Source organism: Berghia stephanieae, chromosome 7, assembly GCF_034508935.2.
Source record: "Berghia stephanieae isolate SIO BIC M18660-M18661 chromosome 7, UCSD_Bste_1.3, whole genome shotgun sequence".
Taxonomy (NCBI): domain Eukaryota; kingdom Metazoa; phylum Mollusca; class Gastropoda; order Nudibranchia; family Aeolidiidae; genus Berghia; species Berghia stephanieae.
In genome coordinates, this window is record NC_088366.1 from 15155004 (window position 1) to 15170003 (window position 15000).

The 15000-nt window shown below is 31.3% G+C and overlaps 1 protein-coding gene across 15 annotated transcripts in view; it reads right to left on the bottom strand.

The window, feature by feature from the left end:
* The window catches only part of LOC144976766 (uncharacterized), a 71227-nt gene that overhangs the window by 19262 nt on the left and 36965 nt on the right, over positions 1–15000 (bottom strand). For 2 of the 15 annotated variants that reach the window (XR_013646169.1, XM_078921170.1), the window contains exons 11-26: positions 14350–14466; positions 13447–13566; positions 13114–13233; positions 12294–12419; positions 10480–10599; positions 9687–9812; positions 8746–8865; positions 7933–8052; positions 7339–7458; positions 6343–6462; positions 5531–5650; positions 4936–5055; positions 3934–4053; positions 3121–3240; positions 1543–1662; positions 210–329 (exon numbers count right to left, since the gene is read on the bottom strand). Coding sequence is in view for 14 of the 15 variants with exons in the window: in XM_078921170.1 (XP_078777296.1) it covers positions 210–329; positions 1543–1662; positions 3121–3240; positions 3934–4053; positions 4936–5055; positions 5531–5650; positions 6343–6462; positions 7339–7458; positions 7933–8052; positions 8746–8865; positions 9687–9812; positions 10480–10599; positions 12294–12419; positions 13114–13233; positions 13447–13566; positions 14350–14466 (1929 nt within the window). In the remaining variant the exon portion in view is untranslated. The remainder of the gene's footprint in view (positions 1–209; positions 330–1542; positions 1663–3120; positions 3241–3933; positions 4054–4935; positions 5056–5530; positions 5651–6342; positions 6463–7338; positions 7459–7932; positions 8053–8745; positions 8866–9686; positions 9813–10479; positions 10600–12293; positions 12420–13113; positions 13234–13446; positions 13567–14349; positions 14467–15000) is intronic. The other 13 variants (XM_078921172.1, XM_078921173.1, XM_078921175.1 and 10 more) reach the window with 13 other exon arrangements.

A 15000-nucleotide genomic window follows, 5' to 3' on the forward strand; every position in this document is an offset into this window, starting at 1 on the left:
GGCATCTACTTTCATTCCCTTTAAGCTTTAATGACCCAGAGATGCTCATCAAGTTCTGAGATTGGAGTCAAAACTTCGTAATTCTACAATTTTTCCTAAAAGTAGACAGGTCTAGATTTCGGCATGAAACACTATGTTATTGTTAGTTTGTTCTTTTTAAAGCTGTTTATATTTTTATTTGTGTTAATTACTTTTTAACACATTATTACCTTGACACTTTGTTCCTTTGACAAGTGTGTATCCTTGTTTACAAGAACATTTCCGAGATCCAGGTGTGTTGACACAGATATGATCACATCCACCGTTGTTGTGTTCACATTCATTTTTATCTGGTGTTTTTTAAAACAGAAATTTAAATCTTCATCAACAGTTTTTAAAAGCAATTACATTCTACGTTAAAAACAGATCTAAAAGAACGTCATTAACCATTAACAGAAAATTGCTTGAACCTCATGGCAGTTCCAGATAAACTGACTCCTTATCTACAGTAAGATGATTTAAAAACATTAATAAACACTGTTTAAAGAACACAGAATACCTATGCAATGCACACCATTGACACCAATGTGTATCCATGTTTACAAGAACATTCCCGTAACCCAGCTGTGTTGACACAGTCATGATCACAACCACGTTTGTTGTGTTCACATTCATCTTTATCTGGTGGTTTTTGTTTTTGTAAAGAGACATAATTAAAAGATTAAAATCCATCAATAGAAAGTTTTAAAAAAACGGTATGTCATAAAACAGCTTTACAAGAACGCCATTAACAATTAACTTACAACTGTTTGAAGACTTCAAGGCAGTTCGCAGCCATCGTAGACTTATAGCCTGATACTGACCAAAAAATGACGTCAAAAGATAGGTCTTTGGCCACAAAAGAAAACAAATTGTGAGTTATTTTCAATAGTTCAACCAATGAAATAACTTGTTTCATTGAGCTGAACTAACGGCAACTCACCAGAAGCTACACAAAGCTAAAAAAAAAAATGACGCCAAACTATCTGTCTTAGAGGGTTCTAGTGTCAGGCTATAAGTTAATGATGGCTACGGGCAGTTCCAGAAAAACTACTCATTATCCGTAATATTTTTATAAAGGTCTTCAACAAGCGTATAAATAATCGATTTTATACCTTATTGTCTATTATGAATTGCACGATTATTTCGGAAATTATGAAAAAGAACATTCCACTATAGAGATACGAGGATGAAATGTGATAAATCTATTGCAATAAATTGCGCATCAACATAAGTCAAAGTGAAAATAAGCTGTTTGAAACTGTGGACTGAAGAAAGTAATGAACAAAAATGAATATAATAGCTTCGAAAAAGAAGAAAATAACAAGTGTGCTACGTCACTTTCAGGAATCAAAACCGTTGTTCAGACGATAACAAGAACAATAATTGATTATTTTATCACGTTTTGTTACATATGTTTGGCTTGAGAAGGGTTTTGCGCCTGAAACATTCCGTGCTTGGAATTCTGTTCTTTGCGGAGCTATTATATTCATTTTTGTTTATTACTTATTAACATAGAATTACCTCGACACCCTGCTCCATTGACAAGTGTGTATCCATGTTTACAAGAACATTTCCGTGAACCAGGTGTGTTTACACAGACATGATCACATCCACCGTTATTGTGTTCACATTCATTTTCATCTGGTGATTTTTGTTTTTGTAAAGAGACATAAATAAAAAGATTAAAATCTCGATAAATCGAAAGTAAGAAAAAACGGTACATTATAAAACAGCTTCACAAGAACGCCATTAACAATTAACATACAACTGTTTGAAGACTTCAATGCAGTTCGCAGCCATCGTAAACTTATAGCCTGATACTGACCAAAAAATGACGTCAAAAGATAAGTCGTTGGCCACAAAAGAAAACAAATTGTGTTCAATCAATGAGATAACATGTTTCATTGAGCTGAACTAACGGCAACTCACCAGAAGCTACACAAAGCTAAAAAATGACGCCAAACTATCAGTCTTAGAGGGTTCTAGTGTCAGGCTATAAGTTAACGATGGCTACGGGCAGTTCCAGGAAAATTACTCATTATCCGTAATATTTTTATAAAGGTCTTCAACAAAGCGTATAAATAATCGATTTTATACCTTATTGTCTATTATGAATTACACGATTATTTCGGAAATTATGAAAAAGAACATTCCACTATAAGAGATACGAGGATGAAATGTGATAAAATATATTGCAATAAATTGCGTATCAACATAAGTCAAAGTGAAAATAGCATGTTTGAAACTGTGGACTGAAGAAAGTAATGAACAAAATGAATATAATAGCTTCGAAAAAGAAGAAAATAACAAGTGGGCTACGTCACTTTCAGGAATCAAAACCGTTGTTCAGACGATAACAAGAACAATAATTGATGTTTTTATCACGTTTTGTTACATATGTTTGGCCTGAGAAGGGTTTTGCGCCTGAAACATTCCGTGCTTGGAATTCTGTTCTTTGCGGAGCTATTATATTCATTTTTGTTTATTACTTATTAACATAGAATTACCTCGACACCTGCTTCATTGACAAGTGTGTATCCATGTTTACAAGAACATTTCCGTGAACCAGGTGTGTTTACACAGACATGATCACATCCACCGTTATTGTGTTCACATTCATTTTTATCTGGTGATTTTTGTTTTTGTAAAGAGACATAAATAAAAAGATTAAAATCTCGATAAATCGAAAGTAAGAAAAAACTGTACATTATAAAACAGTTTTACAGGAACGTCATTCACAATTAACTTACAACTGTTTGAAAACCTCGAGGCAGATCCAGAAAAATTATTCATTATCAGTAACACGTTTATAAAGGTCTTCAACAAAGCGTATAAATAATCGATTTTTATACCTTATTGTCTATAGTGAAAATTATGAAAAAAAAATATTGCTCTATAAGAGATACGAGGATGAGATGTGATAAATGATATTGCGATAAATTGCGTATCAACACAAGTCAAAGTGAAAATAAGCTGCTAGAAATTGTCGACTGTAGAAAATAATGAACAAAAATGAATATAACAGCTCCGACAAATAACAAAATAACTAGGGCGTCACTTTTAGCTTTAATTACTTGTTTTCAAAGACTACAGCCTTACCTGTGCACTGCACACCATTGACAAGTGTGTATCCAGATTTACAAGAACATTTCCGTGATCGAGGTGTGTTTACACAGATATGATCACACCCACCGTTGTTGTCTAGACATTCATTTATATCTGGTAATATTTTTTTGTAAAGAGACATGAAGAAAAGAGCTTAAAGTCTTCATCAATAACATTTAAAAACTATAAAATAATCGTAACTATAAATGAGCTTTACAAGAATTTCATTTACTATTAACAAATAACTATTTGTATATTTCTCGTGGCAATTCCAGAAAAGTGACTTACTATCCGTAACATTTTCATAAATGTCTTTGCCAAAGCGTAGAAATAATCAATTTTGTACATCTCTTATTGTCAATTATGAAATGCATGATTCTTTTGATAAAATAACATAACAAAGGAGTTTTGCACTGTAGCTATAAATTATCAATTCTGTACACCTTAGTGTCTACTATTAATTGCATGATTCTTTTGAAAATTATTATTTTAAAAATATTGCATTATTAGAGATAGGAGCATGAAATGATAATATATGATGAAATGTATTACATGGATTTAATAACACTACCTCAAAATCCTTACAATTATGTAGTATGGCATCTACTTTCATTCCCTTTAAGTTTTAATGACTTAGAGATGCTCATCAAGTTCTGAGTTTGGAACAAAAACATCGTAATTCTACGATTTTTTCCTAAAAGTAGACAGGTCTGGATTTGAGCATGAAGTATAATTTAATTGGTTTTTTGTTCTTTTTCAGCTGTTTATATTTTCATATGTGTTAATTACTTTTTAACACATTATTACCTTGACACTTTGTTCCTTTGACAAGTGTGTATCCTTGTTTACAAGAACATTTCCGAGATCCAGGTGTGTTTACACAGACATGATCACATCCACCGTTATTGTGTTTACATTCATTTTTATCTGGTGGGTTTTGTTTTTGTAAAGAGACATAAATAAAAGAGATTAAAATCCATCAATAGAAAGTAAAAAAACTGTACATTATAAAACAGCTTTACAAGAACGCCATTAACAATTAACTTACAACTGTTTGAAGATTTCAAGGCAGTTCGCAGCCATCGTAAACTTATAGCCTGACACTGACCAAAAAATGACGTCAAAAGATAAGTCGTTGGCCACAAAAGAAAACAAATTGTGAGTTATTTTCAATAGTTCAACCAATGAAATAACTTGTTTCATTGAGCTGAACTAACGGCAACTCACCAGAAGCTACACAAAGCTAAAAATAAATGACGCCAAACTATCTGTCTTAGAGGGTTCTAGTGTCAGGCTATAAGTTAATGATGGCTACGGGCAGTTCCAGAAAAACTACTCATTATCCGTAATATTTTTATAAAGGTCTTCAACAAAGCGTATAAATAATCGATTTTATACCTTATTGTCTATTATGAACTGTACGATTATTTCGGAAATTATGAAAAAGAACATTCCACTATAAGAGATACGAGGATGAAATGTGATAAAATATATTGCAATAAATTGCGTATCAACATAAGTCAAAGTGAAAATAAGCTGTTTGAAACTGTGGACTGAAGAAAGTAATGAACAAAAATGAATATAATAGCTTCGAAAAAGAAGAAAATAACAAATGTGCTACGTCACTTTCAGGAATCAAAACCGTTGTTCAGACGATAACAAGAACAATAATTGATGTTTTTATCACGTTTTGTTTAATATGTTTGGCTTGAGAAGGGTTTTGCGCCTGAAACATTCCGTGCTTGGAATTCTGTTCTTTGCGGAGCTATTATATTCATTTTTGTTTATTACTTATTAACATAGAATTACCTCGACACCCTGCTCCATTGACAAGTGTGTATCCCTGTTTACAAGAACATTTCCGTGAACCAGGTGTGTTTACACAGACATGATCACATCCACCGTTGTTGTGTTCGCATTCATTTTTATCTGGTGGGTTTTGTTTTTGTAAAGAGACATAAATAAAAAGATTAAAATCTCGATAAATCGAAAGTAAGAAAAAACTGTACATTATAAAACAGCTTTACAGGAACGTCATTAACAATTAACTTACAACTGTTTGAAAACCTCGAGGCAGATCCAGCAAAATTACTCATTATCAGTAACACTTTTATAAAGGTCTTCAACAAAGCGTATAAATAATCGATTTTTATACCTTATTGTCTATAGTGAAAATTATGAAAAAAAAATATATTGCTCTATAAGAGATACGAGGTTGAGATGTGATAAATGATATTGCGATAAATTGCGTATCAACACAAGTCAAAGTGAAAATAAGCTGCTAGAAATTGTCGACTGTAGAAAATAATGAACAAAAATGAACATAACAGCTCCGACAAAAAACAAAATAACTAGTACGTCACTTTTAGCTTTAATTAATTGTTTTCAAAGACTACAGCCTTACCTATGCACTGCACACCATTGACAAGTGTGTATCCAGATTTACAAGAACATTTCCGTGATCGAGGTGTGTTTACACAGATATGATCACACCCACCGTTGTTGTCTAGACATTCATTTATATCTGGTAATATTTTTTGTAAAGAGACATGAAGAAAAGAGCTTAAAGTCTTCATCAATAACTTTTCAAAACTATAAAATAATCGTAACTATAAATGAGCTTTACAAGAATTTCCTTTACTATTAACAAAAAACTATTTGTATATTTCTCGTGGCAATTCCAGAAAAGTGACTTATTATCCGTAACATTTTCATAAATGTCTTTGCCAAAGCGTAGAAATAATCAATTTTGTACATCTCTTATTGTCAATTATGAAATGCATGATTCTTTTGATGAAATAACATAACAAAGGAGTTTTGCACTGTAACTATAAATTATCAATTCTGTACACCTTACTGTCTACTATTAATTGCATGATTCTTTTGAAAATTATTATTTTTAAAATATTGCATTATTAGAGATAGGAGCATGAAATGATAATATATGATGAAATGTATTACATGGATTTAATAACACTACCTCAAATTCCTTACAATTATGTAGTATGGCATCTACTTTCATTCCCTTTAAGTTTTAATGAATAAGAGATGCTCATCAAGTTCTGAGATTGGAACAAAAACATCGTAATTCTACGATTTTTTCCTAAAAGTAGACAGGTCTGGATTTGAGCATGAAGTATAAGTTAATTGGTTTTTTGTTCTTTTTAAGCTGTTTACATTTTTATAAGTGTTAATTACTTTTTAACACATTATTACCTTGACACTTTGTTCCTTTGACAAGTGTGTATCCTTGTTTACAAGAACATTTCCAAGATCCAGGTGTGTTATCACAGACATGATCACATCCACCGTTATTGTGTTTACATTCATTTTTATCTGGTGGTTTTTGTTTTTGTAAAGAGACATAAATAAAAGAGATTAAAATCCATCAATAGAAAGTTTTAAAAACGGTATGTTATAAAACAGCTTTACAAGAACGCCATTAACAATTAACTTACAACTGTTTGAAGATTTCAAGGCAGTTCGCAGCCATCGTAAAATTATAGCATGACACTGACAAAAAATGACGTCAAAAGATAAGTCTTTGGCCACGAAAGAAAACAAATTGTGATTTATTTTCAATAGTTCAACCAATAAAATAACTTGTTTCATTGAGCTAAACTAACGGCAACTCACCAGAAGCTTCACAAAGCTAAAAAAAAAATGACGCCAAACTATCAGTCTCAGAGGGTTCTAGTGTCAGGCTATAAGTTAACGATGGCTACGGGCAGTTCCAAAAAAATTACTCATCCGTAATATTTTTATAAAGGTCTTCAACAAAGCGTATAAATAATCGATTTTTATACCTTATTGTCTATTATGAATTGCACGATTATTTCGGAAATTATGAAAAATTACATTCCACTATAAGAGATACGAGGAAGAAATGTGATAAAATCTATTGCAATAAATTGCGTGTCAAGATAAGTCAAAGTGAAAATAAGCTGTTATAAACTATGGACTGAAGAAAGTAATGAACAAAGATGAATATAATAGCTTCGAAAAAGAAGGCAATAACAAGTGGGCTACGCACTTTCGGGAATCAAAACCGTTACTCAGACGATAACAAGAACAACAATTGATTATGTTATCACGTTTTGTTTAAATATGTTTGGCTTGAGAAGGGTTTTGCGCCTAAAACATTCCGTGCTTGGAATTCTGTTCCTTTTTATTAAATTCATTTTTGTTTATTACTTATTAACATAGAATTACCTCGACACCGTGCTCCATTGACAAGTGTGTATCCCTGTTTACAAGAACATTTCCGTGATCCAGGTGTGTTTACACAGACATGATCACATCCACCGTTGTTGTGTTCACATTCATTTTCATCTGGTGAGTTTTGTTTTTGTAAAGAGACATAAATAAAAAGATTACAATCTCGATAAATCGAAAGTAAGAAAAAACTGTACATTATAAAACAGCTTTACAGGAACGTCATTAACAATTAACTTACAACTGTTTGAAAACCTCGAGGCAGATCCAGAAAAATTACTCATTATCAGTAACACGTTTATAAAGGTCTTCAACAAAGCGTATAAATAATCGATTTTTATACCTTATTGTCTATAGTGAAAATTATGAAAAAAAATATATTGCTCTATAAGAGATAAGAGGTTGAGATGTGATAAATGATATTGCGATAAATTGCGTATCAATACAAGTCAAAGTGAAAATAAGCTGCTAGAAATTGTCGACTGTAGAAAATAATGAACAAAAATGAATATAACAGCTCCGACAAATAAAAAAATAACTAGTACGTCACTTTTAGCTTTAATTAATTGTTTTCAAAGAATTCATTATTACCTATGCACTGCACACCATTGACAAGCGTGTATCCAGATTTACAAGAACATTTTCGTGATCGAGGTGTGTTTACACAGATATGATCACACCCACCGTTGTTGTCTAGACATTCATTTATATCTGGTAATATTTTTTTGTAAAGAGACATGAAGAAAAGAGCTTAAAGTCTTCATCAATAACATTTCAAAACTATAAAATAATCGTAACTAAAAATGAGCTTTACAAGAACTTCATTTACTATTAACAGATAACTATTTGTATATTTTTCGTGGCAATTCCAGAAAAGTGACTTATTATCCGTAACATTTTCATAAATGTCTTTGCCAAAGCGTAGAAATAATCAATTTTGTACATCTCTTATTGTCAATTATAAAATGCATGATTCTTTTGATAAAATAACATAACAAAGGAGTTTTGCACTGTGACTATAAATTATCAATTCTGTAGACCTTAGTGTCTACTATTAATTGCATGATTCTTTTGAAAATTATTATTTTAAAAATATTGCATTATTAGAGATAGGAGCATGAAATGATAATATATGATGAAATGTATTACATGGATTTAATAACACTACCTCAAAATCCTAACAATTATGTAGTATGGCATCTACTTTCATTCCCTTTAAGTTTTAATGACTTAGAGATCCTCATCAAGTTCTGAGATTGGAACAAAAACATCGTAATTTTACGATTTTTTCCTAAAAGTAGGCAGGTATGATTTGAGCATGAAATATAATTTAATTGGTATTTTGTTCTTTTTAAAGCTGTTTATATATTTATTTGTGTTAATTACTTTTTAACACATTATTACCTTGACACTTTGTTCCTTTGACAAGTGTGTATCCTTGTTTACAAGAACATTTCCGAGATCCAGGTGTGTTGACACAGATATGATCACATCCACCGTTATTGTGTTCACATTCATTTTTATCTGGTGTTTTTAAAACAGAAATTAAAATCTTCATCAACAGTTTTTTAAAAATATATTCTATGTTAAAAACAGACCTACAAAAACGTCATTAACCATTAATTAAAAATTGTTTGGACCTCATGGCAGTTCCAGATAAACTGACTCCTTATCTACAGTAAGATGATTTTAAAACTTTAATAAACTCTATTTAAAGAATACAGAATACCTATGCAATGAGTGGAATCCGTACAAAGGCAAAGACGGCTCATGCAGTACAAATACCCAGCTGTGTTGACACCGTTGTTGTGTTCACATTCAATTTTATCTGTTTTTTTGTTTTGTTTTTTGTTTGTTTGTTTTTTATTGTAAAGAGACATAAATAAATGAAACTAAAATATCGATGAATAGAAAGTAAGAAAAAACTGTACATTATAACACAGCTTTACAAGAACGTCATTCACAATTAACTTACAACTGTTTGAAGACCTCAAGGCAGATCCAGAAAAAAATTACTCATTATCAGTAACATTTTTATGAAGGTCTTCAATAAAGCGTGTAAATATTCGATTTTTATACCTTAGTGTCTATTATGAATTGCATGATTATTTTGAAAATTATGACAAAAATTATATTGCTCTATAAGAGATACGTGGATGAAATGTGATAAAAGATATTGCGATAAATAGCGTATCAACACAAGTCAAAGTGAAAATAAGCTGCTAGTAAATGTCGACTGTGGAAAATAATGAACAATAATGAATATAATAACTTCGAAAAAGAACAAGCTTACAAGTACCTCACTTTTAGCTTTAATTAATTGTTTTCAAAGACTACAGCCTTACCTGTGCACTGCACACCATTGACAAGTGTGTATCCAGATTTACAAGAACATTTCCGTGATCCAGGTGTGTTTACACAGATATGATCACACCCACCGTTGTTGTCTAGACATTCATTTATATCTGGTACTATTTTTTTGTAAAGAGACATGAAGAAAAGAGATTAAAGTCTTCATCAATAACAATTCAAAATATAAAATAATCGTAATTAAAATTAGCTTTACAAGAACTTCATTTACTATTAACAGATAACTATTTGTATATTTTTCGTGGCAATTCCAGAAAAGTGACTTATTATCCGTAACATTTTCATAAATGTCTTTGCCAAAGCGTAGAAATAATCAATTTTGTACATCCCTTTTTGTCAATTATGAAATACATCTTTTGAAAAATAACATAACAAAGGAGTTTTGCACTGTAACTATTAATAATCAATTCTGTACACCTTAGTGTCTACTATGAATTGCATGATTCTTTTGAAAATTATTATTTTAAAAATATTGCATTATTAGAGATAGGAGCATGAAATGATAATATATGATGAAATGTATTACATGGATTTAATAACACTACCTCAAAATGTAGTATGGCATTTACTTTCATTCCCTTTAAGTTTTAATGACTTAGAGATGTTCATCAAGTTCTGAGATTGGAGCCAAAACTTCGTAATTCAACGAACGTTTCCTAAAAGTATGCAGGTCTGGCTTTGAGCATAAACCTATTTAATTAGTATTTTTCTCTTTTTAAAGCTGTTTATATATTTATTTCTGTTGATTAATTTATAACACAGTTTTACCTTGACACTTTGTTCCTTGGACAAGTGCGTATCCTTGTTTACAAGTACATTTCCGAGATCCAGGTGTGTTGACACAGATATGATCACATCCACCGTTATTGTTCTCACATTCATTTTTATCTGGTGTTTTTTAAAACAGAAATTAAAATCTTCATCAGCAGTTTTTAAAAAATAATTCTACATTGAAGACAGACCTGAAAGAACGTCATTAACCATTAACAGAATATCGTTTTAACCTCATGACAGTTCCAGATACTTGTTATCTACAGTAAGATTATTTTAAAACTTTAATAAACACTGTTTAAAGAACACAGAATATTTATGAAATGCACAGCATTGACACCATTGTGTATTTATGTTTACAAGAACATTCCCGTAACCTAGGTGTGTTGACAAAGATATGAAGACAACCACCTTTATTGTGCTCACATTCATTTTTATCTGTTGTTTTTTTTTTGTGTGTTTTATTTTGTTTTTGTTTTTTTTGTAAAGAGCCGTAAATAAATGAGATCAAAATCTCGATCAATAGAATTTAAGAAAAAAATGTACATTATAAAACAGCTTTACAAGAACGTCATTAACAATCAACATACAACTGTTTGAAGACCTAAAGGCAGATCCAGAAAAATTACTCATTATCAGTAACATTTTTATAAAGGTCTTCAACAAAGCGTATAAATAATCGATTTTTATACCTTATTGTCTATTATGAATTGCATGATTATTTCTAAAATTATGAAAAAAATATATTTCTCTATAAGAGATACGAGGATGAAATTTGATAAAAGATAATGCAATAAATATCGTATCAACACAAGTCAAAGTGAAAATAAGCTGCTAGAAATTGTCGACTGTAGAAAATAATGAACAAAAATGAATATAATAGCTTCGAAAAAGAACAAATTTACAAGTACCTCACTTTTAGCTTTAATTAATTGTTTTCAAAGACTACAGTCTTACCTAAAAAAAAATTTATTCTCTATTGTCTTCTGGCACTTTTCTACTCACTTCATATCTTGTTGTTACCAACATAAGTGCCTGCTCCACTCACTTTTCTGAATTAAAAATTCACCCCATATACCGGAGCATACTCAATGTCTCAATCGTTTCTATGTTATATGTTTGTGTTGAGAATATTGGCTATTAAGCTTAACTGCTGGTCAAAATACTTCGCGATGGTTGTGTGCGCGCGGATCGGCGGTCTCCTGAAGTGGGTGAGAGAGGGATCTAAAATGACTTGGGTTTGATACGAAATATTTTTGTATTCGTGGATAGCTCACACGGTAGAGCCACGCTCTCACCTGCCAGGCGGAGTTGTCGTACCAATAAGGTCGCAGGTTCAAACCCACCACCGCCGCGAAATTTTTTTATTCTCTATTGTCTTCTGGCACTTTTCTACTCACTTCATATCTTGTTGTTACCAACATAAGTGCCAGCTCCACTCATTTTCTGAATTAAAAATTCACCCCATATACCGGACATACTCAATGTCTCATCGTTTCTATGTTATATGTTTGTGTTGAGAATATTGGCTATTAAGCTTAACTGCTGGTCAAAATACTTCGCGATGGTTGTGTGCGCGTGAATCGGCGGTCTCCAGAAGTGGGTGAGAGAGGGATCTAGAAATGACTTGGGTTTGATACGAATATTTTTGTATTCGTGGATAGCTCACACGGTAGAGCCACGCTCTCACCTGCCAGGCGGAGTTGTCGTACCAATAAGGTCGCAGGTTCAAACCCCACCACCGCCGCGAAAAATTTTTATTCTCTATTGTCTTCTGGCACTTTTCTACTCACTTCATATCTCAGTCTTACCTATGCACTGCACACCATTGACAAGTGTGTATCCAGATTTACAAGAACATTGCCATGATCCAGGTGTGTTTACACAGATTTGATCACACCCACCGTTGTTGTCTAGACATTCATTTTTATCTGGTGCTATTTTTTTGTAAAGAGACATAAAGAAAAGAGATTAAAGTCTTCATCAATATCAAGTCAGAAATACAAAATAATCGTAACTAAAAAATTAGCTTTACAAGAGCTTCATTTACTATTAACAGATAACATTTTGTATATTTCGTGGCAATTCTATCTGACTTATTATTCTTAACATTTTCATAAAGGTCTTTACCAAAGCGTAGAATTTTTCAATTTTGTACACCTTATTGTCAATTACAAAATGCATGATTCTTTTGGAAAATAACATAACAAAGGAGTTTTGCACTGTAACTATAAATTATCAATTCTGTACACCTTAGTGTCTACTATGAATTGCATGATTCTTTTGAAATTTATTATGCATTATTAGAGATAACAGCAGCAAATGATAATATATGATAAAAGCTATTACGTGACACTGCATTTTTCCACAAACCAAAGTAACAGTAAACTGTTAAAATATGTGGGTTGTCGTAAAGAACAAATATGACTATAACATCTTTGGAAAAATAAAATACCACACACGGAAAGTTTACGATTGTAAATCCTTCTTTAGCCAAGAACTAGAACAATAATAAATGTTTTAAATATATTGTTATTTGCAGAAAAAAAGGATTTAAGTATGGAACGTTCCATGCTTGGTATTTTGTTCTATTGCAAAGATGTTATAGCCATTCTTGCTCATTAAGCTTACCTAGACATTTTGTTCCATCGACAATTGTATATCCAGGTTTACAAGAACATTTCCATGATCCAGGTGTGTTGACACAGATTTGATCACATCCACCGTTATGTTGTTTACATTCATTTTTATCTGGTATTTTTTTTTGCAAAGAAACATAATGAAACGAGATTAAGATCTTCCTAGAAAAAAAAGTGGAAATAAAAAATTGTACGTTAAAAACAGCTTTACAAGGACATACAGTTGTTTGAAAACCTAGTGACAGTTCTAGAAATCTGACTCATTGACTTCAGCAACATGACTTAAGAGTCTTAATTCACTATTTTCTCAAGGCTATAGTCTTACCTATGCACTGTACCCCTTTGACAAGTGTGTATCCAGGTTTACAAGAACATTTCCGAGATCCAGGTGTGTTGACACAGATATGATCACATCCACCGTTCTTGTGTTCACATTCATTTTTATCTGGTGGTTTTGTTTGTTCGTTTTGTTTTGTTTGTTTTTGTTGTTGATGTTTTGATGTTGTTGTTTTTTTTTTGTGTTTTTTTTGTTTTTGTTTTGTTTTTGTTTTTTTTGGGGGGGGGGGAGTGGGGGGGTTTGGTTGTTTTTTATTTTGGAAAGAGAGATTGAGATTTTTTTTTAAAGTTTTTAAAAATTTTAAAAAGTCATACGTTAAAAACATCTTTACAAAAACATCATTAACCTTTAACTAACATCTTTTTGAAGACCTCGTGACAGTTTCCAGAAAACTGACTCATTATTCGTAACATTTTTATAAAGGTCTGTACATATGCGTATAAATAATCCATTTTTTATACCACATTTTCCATTCTCAATTGTATGATTGTTTTGAAAATTATAATAAAAGGATATTGTACTATTAGAGATAGGATCATGAAATTAAATGATATGATAAAAGATATTATGATACATTGTTTATCAACACAAGTCAAGGTGGTATTAAACTACTAGAATCTATGGACTGTAGGAAATATTAAACAAAAATGAATATAACCGTTTGAAAATTAACGAAATAAAAAAAACCGTTTTGAAAAAGAACAAAATAACAAAAAACAGAACGTTTAGGGCTGAAACTCTTATTCAGCTAAGAAAAAAAAGACAATAATTGATGGGTTTTTTCAACATTTTTGTTTTTAGCTGAAGTAGAGTTTTGAGCCTGAACCTTCCGTCCTTGTTATTTTCATTTTTTTCAAGCTGTTATATTCATTTTTGATCATTACTTATTACCTAGACACTCTGTTTCGACAAGTGTGTATCCATGTTTACAAGAACATTTCCGAGATCCAGGTGTGTTTACACAGACATGATCACATCCACCGTTATTGTCTGCACATTCATCATTATCTGGTAGGAATTTTTTTGTAAATAGACACAGAGAAAAAAAGATTATAATCTTCATCAATAAAAATTTAAAAATCAAATAATCGTGAGTTTCAAAATAGCTTTACAAGTCCGTCATTAACCATTAACAACCAGCTGTTTGAAGAGCTCGTGAAAGATCTAAAGACATCGTATCCGTAACAATTTTATAAAAGTCTTCACCAAGGCGTATAAATAATCCATTTATATACTTTATTGCCTATTCTAAATTATAAGATTCTTTTGAAAATCATAATAAAAGTATATTGCAATTTTAGTATACATTTTTTTATCTTTCTTTTTTTTTTCTATTCTGAATTGCACTATACATTAGAAAATTATAATAAAAGGATATTGTTCTCTAAGAGATGATAGAATAAAATTATTTGATAAAAGATATGACGATACAACGGGACGTGAAGGCCTCAAAACACTTCGTCAGCCAACAACAAAAGCAATAATTCATGTTTTTATTGTTTTTGTTTTTGACTGCATAAGGGTTTTGAGCCTGAACCTTCC